This window comes from Lepidothrix coronata, unplaced genomic scaffold (genome assembly GCF_001604755.1).
Source record: "Lepidothrix coronata isolate B3197 unplaced genomic scaffold, Lepidothrix_coronata-1.0 Scaffold77, whole genome shotgun sequence".
Classification (NCBI taxonomy): Eukaryota; Metazoa; Chordata; class Aves; order Passeriformes; family Pipridae; genus Lepidothrix; species Lepidothrix coronata.
Window position 1 is genome coordinate 2,143,315 of NW_016690257.1, and position 9,614 is coordinate 2,152,928.

A 9,614-nucleotide genomic window follows, 5' to 3' on the forward strand; every position below is an offset into this window, starting at 1 on the left:
AACCATCCTATTGGGGGGCAGAGAGAAATGGTAGAGCAGCAGCTTCATAGAATCTTTTATGTTGGAAAAGACCTCTAAGACCACCCACTCCAACCACTCCCCCAGCACTGCCAAGGCCACCACTAAACCATATCCCCACATGCCACTTCCACAGGGCTTTTAAATCCCTCCAGGGATGGAGACTCCAACACTGCATTGGGCAGCTGTGCCAGGGATGGACAGCCTTTTCAGTGAAGAAATTTTTTCCCAATATCCAGCCTAAATCTCCCTGGTGTAACGTGAAGATGTTTTCTCTCACCTTGTTCCTTGGGAGCAGAGCCCAACCCCCCCAGGCTCCACTCTCCTGTCAGGGAGCTGCAGAGAGCCAGAAATCCCCCCTGAGCACCAGCAGGAGATTGGGACAGAGCAGCATTTTGCTGTGTTTGATATTGGTAGTCTGAGGGGGACAGTGCAGGGAGGGAGGTCAAGGAGATCACCTCAAACTGGTTCTACTTTTCATAGACTGAACAGACCCATTTTATTGCACAGGAAAGGGACAGCAGTGACTTTTTTTTCCTTTTCCCTCCTTTGTTAACCCATCACCAGGTTCAAGTATTAAGAAAAATCATGAGATTAACACAAAAATCATGAAAATCATCCCCATCTTATGTTTGGTGGCTGCTAATGCACATTTCTCTCCACAGGGCTCAAGAGGTCCTCCAGGTAGAATTCTTCACCACCTATTTCATACTTGACAAAGGGTACTCTTTATTCCACTTCTCTGCTACTATGAAGCTATCTAAGATGTATCCTATTGCTGTCATAAGGTGGTTTTAGCCATTTATTAGGAGTCCCCTCAGATGCTGAAAGATCCTCTTCATTGCTTTACATCTGATTGCTGTGCCTTCACTTTCACAGATTTTTCTTTACAACTTCTAAGTGATTTCCCCACTGTTTTATTATTCAAGTGTCTTTCCAGACATATGTGCTTTAAAATCATTACAGGTTGGTCTTGGAAAAGGTCCTTCCAACACAGTCCTATCTAATAGAAATTTTGTTCTAATAGAACAAACAAGACATGGTGGAAAAGGTCTCTCCATTCAGAAGGTGGTGTTTGACTTTGTAGCACACAAATCACAGTCTATTGGGGAAACACCTTGTGGTCTTGCCTTAAAGTCTGCCAACTATCTCTCTTCTTGGGTCTTTATGCCTCACAGGAAGACCTTTGATGTTTCCTCATCTTCAGATAATGAGCTCGGTTGGCTTCTGGGTAGGCGACTTTGGAGAGTGGCATCTTGTAGATGGCAGAGTTGGTCGTGGTTATTAGTAGGAAAGTCAATGCAGACAAGCAAAAAGACCAGGTTCCTGATGGTACCCCAAACTGCAAAGAAAAATAGCAAACCACCTATTCACTATGTCTTTCTTTTATTTGAATAAAACCCAGAGCCAGGCGCTTTGGAATAAGGTTTCTCAAGGAAGTCTAGACCTGGTTCTGCGTTGAGCCTTCCCCTAGGGAGACAGAGTTTCTTTATGAGATCTTGACACTGTGCATTAGCCTGCAATATCTATCAGCTCTGGTGAGAGGGCTGCCTTCTCTTTGTGCATCTGCCCTGGTCTTGGAGGGACATGAGGCAGGAGTGAGTGGTGATGAGGCAGGAATGGACACCAGAAGCATTCAGCTTTTCCCTGGGCTGTTGTACTGATTGTCCTTCGGCAATTGAGAAAGGGAATTAAACCCAAATGTAGTATTTCTTTGCACATGTGAAGTGCCCTTTCTCAATTGTATCAGGCAGGAAGTATAGAAATGTAAATATCTGAAAGAGAGGAGACCTTATAGCAGCCTGCCAGTGCCTTCAGGGGCTCCAAGAGAGCTGGAGAGGGCCTGCAGTGACAGGACAAGGGGGAATGGTTTCACAGTGACAGAGGGCAGGGTTAGACGGGATACTGGGAGGAATTGAGAGTTGAGGGTGGTGAGGCCCTGGCACAGGTTGCCCAGAGAAGCTGGGGCTGCCCCATCCCTGGAAGTGTCCAAGGCCAGGTTGGATGGGGCCTGGAGCAACCTGGGATAGTGGAAGGTGTCCTTGCCCATGGCAGGGGGTGGAATGAGATGATCTTTAAGGTCCCTTCCAACCCAAACCATTCTGTGATTCTGTGATCTCATAAGTGTTGAGAGCTGAGCTGTGGAAGTTCATTCAAACTCTGAGGAAGAAAAGTGATAAGTGATGATTCTAAGTGACCTATTCCAATGGGAATCACACCACCCCCCTGGGCAGATAATAACCCCTCTTCCATTTCTGCCTTTGGCTGAATTCCTCTCCACATCCTGGTGTTTTGCCTGACAAGCCAGGAAAAAATACGGATCAGTGCTCAGATCTCTTGTTAGAAACCAGACCTTAACTGATACATTACTTACCACAGACAACATGCTGGTCACTGCTGCTCCCAGGTAGGCACTGAAGAGTGCTGTGAAAAAGAAAGGTAGTTCCTGGTGAGTTCAGTTGCTCATAGAGTAGAACAGCAAGGACCAACATCTCTCACCCTGCCTTGGGTAGCTCAACCAGTGATCATGACCCTGCCTCAACAGCTCTTTCTTTAGCACTGTGTCCCCTCCAGCCTGGAGCCTATGGAAAGGGCGAAACAAACAAACAAACAAACAAACAAACAAAATAACTGGAGTGATGAGAAATGTGCTATGGAATCAGAGGCTTTTGAAAAATGCACTGACATGGAAAGTATGTAGCTTGATGGATGGGGTTAAACAGGAAAATAACCCCTCCACCCTCATCTGTCCTGCCTCTGGGGCTTGAAGGTGGGTCAATGAGATACAATGCTAAATCTTTTTTATATGAGCACTGAATGAACAACAGTTTCACTCCCAACTCACTCTGATATTGAAATTTCATATGGAATTGCCTTATAAATAATTCTTCAATCATGCTGTGTTACCTAGCTCATGCCTTTGGTATCCGTTTCAATAGAATGGGGAATGCGTGCTGTCTAACTACAGCTGTGGACTGATCTTGAGCTCCACTTTTCTCAAAGTTTAGGTGTGTCCTTCCTCAAAGAAGGAATCTGAGCTGGCATCTGTGATTGGAAAACCCACCATGATTCATCCAGCAACGTAAGAACAAACACAATTAACGTCTCAAAACGAATCGCCCAGTTTCAAAGGCCTTGGTTAATCAGTGTCCACTGATCACATCTCGTTTTTAAACACAGCTCTTGGCTGAAAATAAAAGGACAGCTTTTATTCTGTCAGGGCACGTTTAAAGCCATGGCTCCAACACCTGGCTCCATCATTTGTCAGTCTCACCTAAGTCCATCTGCCTGCCTGGAGGTGCCCATCCGGCTCCATCCACCTCTGCTACAAATGCCTCTTGAGTCACTTCAAAAGGAAGAGTGGTTGAGGTGAGAACACATCGGGTACTTACCACAGGCAATTGCCAGCAGATGTGTCTGCCAGGTGAGGGCGTAGAACATGCCCCCGATGGCAATGCAGGAGAGGGAGCTGTTGTAGCCCCACAACCCGGAGTAGATCTGGCTAAACGGTGTTGCCAAGCTCAGCCCTGGAAAAAAATAAGCCGAAGATGTTGTCATTCCTTGGCCAAAGAGGTGAAAGCAGCGGAGGAATGGCAGGAATCCAGCTCTTCAAGGGTTCTAGCCAGCATATGTGCGTGGAGTTCCTATTTGTGGTCGTGTTGTTCCAGTCTAACGCCAAAGCCACTTTAATCTGATGAATTCATGGCAGAATTTCCCTGAGCTGAATTTAGTGATCTGATTTCAACAGCGGACATATGAGCCCGTGTGTGAGCCTTAAATGCATCCCTGGGGCCCACACATCCACACTGATGGCTATGACTTTTATTAGTCTGCTCCTAAACCCACCAGAATATATCCAGAAATTAAGTATTTCATGGTAAAAGTTCATCTCGGCCCAACACACACTTCTGAAGATTTTCACCATCATAAAACAAGGTAAGAGAATGGGGAAGTCAATCAAAAGAATTCTTAAAGCAGAAGTCTATGTGTGTTTTGTTTTCAAGCAGTTGTTCTCCAATGGAAGAAAAACTCGTGACTGTAAGTGCTCTACTTATTGCAGTTCCTCTTTTGTTCTCTATGCTTTTATACAAACCTGTGACATAATTCAAATCCTTACCTGCCAGCATCCCCACTGCTGAGCCAATCACTGCGTGCAGACAAATGAGTGGGGAAGAGATAAATAAAGCCACCAGGAAGATTCCCCCAGTCCAGGGATTGTCACAACCATAAACCTGACCCACACCAACTGGAATGGATTGCAGGAGCTGTAAGAATTTAAAAAAACTCACAAAATCAACAAAAAACCCCACAAAAAAAACAAACAAAAAAAATCAACCCCAAGACAATTTGTTATTTATTATCAGCATTGTAACTTTTTGGTTTTTAACCTATTTTTCTTGGCCAGCTTCGTGTTTGGCATTTGCTGGATGCAGTCTGTCTTTCTAAGTGGAGCATTTGGATGCCTCTTGGGAGACAGCAGGGCATTTCCACAGGGTTGCCCCTTCAATGGAAATGAGTCATGACTTGTTCCCTAGCCATGAGCTCCTCTGCCACGTTTTTGGTCTAATATCAAACATAAATATTTTGTGAAAAGGTTTACTCACTGTATTTGCACCTGCTGCTGACTTGGCCACGTTTACATACCCATATGAACCATGACAGGGAGCCCAGGGCATGGAAGTGCTCAGGTAGATGATGCCTTCGAGAGGACGTTCCCCTCTGACTGGGCAGATCCAAGGGTGATATGGCCAATAATGGCTTGGTCAGAATTACGAGACTTTAACTCGGGAAAGGCTTTATTCACAATTTAGTTATATACCTGAAACTCTCTTGGGATTCACGAGGAATGTGAATGGAGTTGCTGAGTTGGTGGGACAGGGACCCACAAGCTTGGTCACAGCTTAAAGATGGTTTTGAGGCACTTTTCCATTTATGATCCCCATAAAATTATGCACCATGGTAAGTGATCTGAAATGTCACTTTCGGGTTGATATTTAGTGTCAATTAACTTCCCTTTTCTTAATCACTCCCTGGGAATCCCTCAAAATAGTCTGCTGAGCCTTGAGGAAAAGCAGTTACTCTCGTATCTATATGGTTTATAGTGTTATACTATAAAATGTTTCTTTTGGAAGTTCTGACTTGAATATAAATTAAAAATATATGAATGTGTGCCTGCACCCATTTGTAACTATTCTACCATAGTAATATCTGCTTGCTCATGTCTAATTAGGAAAATGCAATTTTATAAGCACTCTGTGTGAAAAACCCAGATTACTCTGTGAGTTAACTGGAAGTCTCAGCACACCCTTAGCTATGGGGAGGTGATCAGTTACCACAGAAAAGGGGAATTAGATTCTAGAGACTCTTTGAAGATTCAGATCCAACTGCAAATGGAAGATACCAACAAGATTTGTGTTTTTCAGCTATCAAAATGTTCATTCCTAGAGTAAACATTTACATCTTGGATAACAAGCCATTCTATGAACCAAATTTTGTATTGCCAGGCCATACTGCAGTAACAAGGGAGGTGGACCTGTTGGGATGAGTCCAGAGTGACAAAGATGCTCTGAGGGCTGGAGCCCCTCTGCTCTGGAGCCAGGCTGGGAGAGCTGGGGGTGTTCACCTGGAGAAGAGAAGGATCCAGGGAGACCTGAGAGCCCCTTCCAGTGCCTAAAGGGGCTCCAGGAGAGCTGGAGAGGGACTTGGGACAAGGGATGGAGGGACAGGACAAGGGTGACTGTCTTCCCACTGCCAGAGGGCAGAGTTAGATGGGATACTGGGAAGGAGCCCTTGGTTTTAAGGGTGGTGAGGCCCTGGCCCAGGTTACCCATGGAAGCTGTGGCTGCCTCAGCCCTGGAAGTGTCCAAGGCCAGGTTGGACGGGACTTGGAGCAACCTGGGATAGTGGAAGGTGTGTCTGCCTGTGGCAGGAGGGTGGAACGAGATGGTGTTTAAGGTCCCTTCCAACCCAAACCATTCTGGGATCCTGTAAAGGAATATAATATATTTCTGTAGTGTTTTTATTTGAAGTGAAGAAGACTGTTATCTTTAAGACAACCTACCACTGTGATTTCAGCATCTGTCCAGGTGATGTTTGGTGTTGCTGTTGCAGGCTGAATGACAGTTGTAGGGAAGAAGAGGTTGTGTGGTCCTGATGCAGCCAGATAGAGGGTCAAGGCCAAGTTGAAAGGCAAGGTGAGAACAGGCAGGTCCCATTTACAGAAGACTGAAGCTAAAGCACTGGTGAAAATGGGGCTGAAAGAAGAATAAAATGGTCTCACTAGAAGCTGGTCAGCTAGGCAAAAAAACTACCAGAGCCAAAACCAACCATAAACCCCACTGCAGTCTATTTTTTTTAAGCTATTTAATTCCTCAGTCTTTCTGATCAAATCAGACACATGACAGGGTCACTGCATAAATATCCTGCCCTTTCCAAGGCAGTTATAAATGTCTAGATTCCTGTCGTGTTATACAATATATATGGTGAATTTGGTGAGCATGAAAGAGACAGGATCCAGTGATTTAATAGAGGTATTCCCCAGCTCAGTCTCAGTGTTCACCTTTTTTCCTTCCAGCACTTGAACTGGACCGAATACAGGACACCTTTGCCAGGTCTGAGTGAACTGTGAACATGGCTGTGTGCCCTTGCTCAAGCTTGTGGATCAGAAGTAAAAGGTGACATCAAAGCGACTATAAGACTACATGAACTTCAGGCAGACAAATTATATGCGTGGTTTTAGCAATCTGCAACTAGACATTTTGGGGTCAAAGGCCAGCTTTCAAAATTTTTTGCTGTTGCATTACCTAACGGATTATTTTGTCATATATATGAGTGAAGTATTATTAGTTGTTTGTTTTGATTAGCGTCAACCATCATGCCTTGGGACCACTGAACAGCTTCTGTGCCTGGAGAAGTAAATTTTCATGACATTTTTATTTGGTGGCTTAAATAGATGGGACACTTGTGGTTGATGACAATGGGGAATGGCGAAAATAATGTTGCTCTTGAAACAAAAATGAATTGATTCATCACAGCAATATGACTCCCATTTACGGTATTGAATTACGTGTGATCAGCCATTGATTTCCTTCGCCCCACTGGGCTTATTTGTGATTATGTGGGTATTTTTATTTGTTTCTGGATTACATTTGAGTTCAAAAGTGCAAATAATGGCACGGATTTGGCAGTATGTTAGTCGTATTTCCTTTCATTGGGCTCTGCATAGAAATACAACAGCTCAGTCTCAGTGTGGAGACTCATGGGTTGGAAAAAGAAGGGTAGGGGCCATCTGACTTACCAGGTCATGGACAGCAGTGCAACGGGCAGCAGGAGCCACCAGTAGTAGTCTCCCTTAGCAGAGAAGACGGCCACAAGTGATCCCACCAGGATCCCATTGTATCCATACAGGCCGGCTGCTATGGCTGACCTGTGGGAAGGGAAAAACTAACCTTGAAATCTTCTCACCTGAGAAGGCTTTGCTTGCATCACCCCCTCCCTCCCCAAGCAGTTGTGACTCTGTGTGGTGAAGACCTGCCCAGACTCATCCATAGACATTCAGTTTCGCACATTTCCATCCCAGGTGCCCTCAGCCATTTCAGTAGGTATGTCCACTGTCCCTTTGTAACAGGTGGGAAGATCTGTCTGGTCCTGCTTGACCAAACACATGGCCAGTGAAGGCTGGATCATGCAATCATAGCAGGTTTGGGTCGGAAGGAACCTTAAAGATCATCTAGTTCCAACCCCCTGCCAAGGACAGGGACACCTTCCACTAAGTTCAGGCTTCTCATCCATATAATGTGTTTAACACGTAAGTCAGCACTGAAGTGACCACTTGCTTTTGAGGGGGAAAAGGATGGACTTACCTGTCCTGACCCAGAATAAGTGCTGTTAAGGTTGAGACAACTGTTCCCAAACACGCTGTGAGTGCCCACCAAGGGTTCTGCAGCACAAAGGCAGCAAGGACAATCAGCCCACTGAGGGGATTGTTGACAAACATCACCTGGGATATCCCACGCAGCACCCAGTCAATAAACTGGATCATGAGAGGTTTATCTGGAAGACATCAAATTAAATAATAAAACAAGCCCCCTAAGGTACACAGATGGTGCTGATTCCGGGATGTATTTTTGAAACTCCGGAAGAGTTCTGGCGGTGGGACTTGGCAGCACAACTGAAGCAATGAATCAACAAGACTGCAAAACCTGACTGGGATTTATTATGGTCTATACTGCAGCCTTACAGCTGGAAAACTGAGATGAACAGCATGGTTGCCAGAACCCTGTGTTATAAACTACCCTGGACCGGATTCATATGAACCAGCCAATTTATGATGTCTGTGGCTCAGATGGCAAATCGTATGAATATCCCACTGCTGATTTATTGTGGGGACCAAACGCACCTACCTATGTGTAATTTAACTTCACAGTGGCAATAGGCTTGACAGAAACTGCTCAGCTGAAAGGACATGGAGTGTTATGAAGAATGGCAGAGCACAGAATAACCATCTGGGGCTATGTTCTGTGGGACTAAATTCCGTTTGTACATGGCTTGTTGGGAGGTAAATGTCATCTCAGACATCCTCAAGATTTAAGCAGTATGTGAATCTCTGCACAAAGCTGATTTTTTTCCACCTACAAAACAGATATAAATCAGGCTAAATGTAGTTTCTGTACTACTCTGACCTGAGTCACATAGCTGAGAAGTTAGTTATTACTCCTTTGATGTACTTTTTATTTGGAATCCCCTAATTACTCATGATGAAGGAGCTTTACCTTTTAGCCAGGCTCCAAATTCCTTCATGTCTCCAGCGACGTACCCAACAGCTTTGCAGACTCTCTTTCCACCTTTGCTCAGTGGATTCTGCTTCATTGGCGTTCTTTCCCCCATGGTGTCTATCTTGACATCAACAATGTTTTCCATGTTATTGTTCTGGCCCTTTGGTAAAATCTAAGGCAAAAAGAAAACAAAACAGTTTGTTGCAATGCCTCTCACTAGTTCCTGTTTATTCTCTCTACCACACATTATTGCTCACTTTGTGCTATTTAGGGGCCAGAAAGAGGAAAATCCTTATTCTGAAGACACCTGATTCTCGTGTCTCCATGAATTTATGCTCTGTCCTTCCAGAATTCCACGCAGTCATAGATTTGAACACCACAAGGAATGACCGACCCTTTTGTCATGGTGTTTTACCTGATTTTGAAACCCTTCTCAGGGTTCTAGAAATCAAGCAGCTCTTGATTTAAAGGGTCGTTTCAAAAAGAGCAAGACAGCGTTAGAGGACACTGGCTTCACAGAGGTTGAAGTCTGCCTCAAGATTCAGCTTGATAGAGCTATCCACCCCATATACGAAGGTGTTTTAATTACTAAGTTTCCTCTGCTGCGTAATTTGTATTTCCAGTTTCAATTTGTCCATCAGCCATCAATTACAGGTACCTAAAGCTGGGTTTATAGGTCTCTGGGATCAGTTCAGCCTTCCTCACGAGCACAGGCTTAGCCTGAGGGATGTTCATGGTGCCTTATTTGGTTAGGGTGCAGGACTCTCACCGCTACGACCCGGGTTCGATTCCCAGCCCCCCGGGCAGATGGAGCTCGTCAGC

At 44.9% G+C, this 9,614-nt stretch overlaps 1 protein-coding gene across 2 annotated transcripts in view; it reads right to left on the reverse strand.

Annotated features, from left to right (window-relative positions):
- Positions 1–318: 318 nt before the first annotated feature.
- Positions 319–9,614, reverse strand: part of LOC108499657 (urea transporter 2-like) — a 12,322-nt gene continuing 3,026 nt past the window's right edge. For both annotated transcript variants that reach the window (XM_017819752.1, XM_017819751.1), the window contains exons 2-9: positions 8,790–8,964; positions 7,881–8,070; positions 7,316–7,444; positions 6,080–6,272; positions 4,136–4,283; positions 3,411–3,545; positions 2,393–2,442; positions 319–1,360 (exon numbers count right to left, since the gene is read on the reverse strand). In XM_017819752.1, coding sequence (XP_017675241.1) covers positions 1,184–1,360; positions 2,393–2,442; positions 3,411–3,545; positions 4,136–4,283; positions 6,080–6,272; positions 7,316–7,444; positions 7,881–8,070; positions 8,790–8,937 — 1,170 coding nt within the window. In that variant the 5' untranslated portion in view covers positions 8,938–8,964 and the 3' untranslated portion in view covers positions 319–1,183. The remainder of the gene's footprint in view (positions 1,361–2,392; positions 2,443–3,410; positions 3,546–4,135; positions 4,284–6,079; positions 6,273–7,315; positions 7,445–7,880; positions 8,071–8,789; positions 8,965–9,614) is intronic.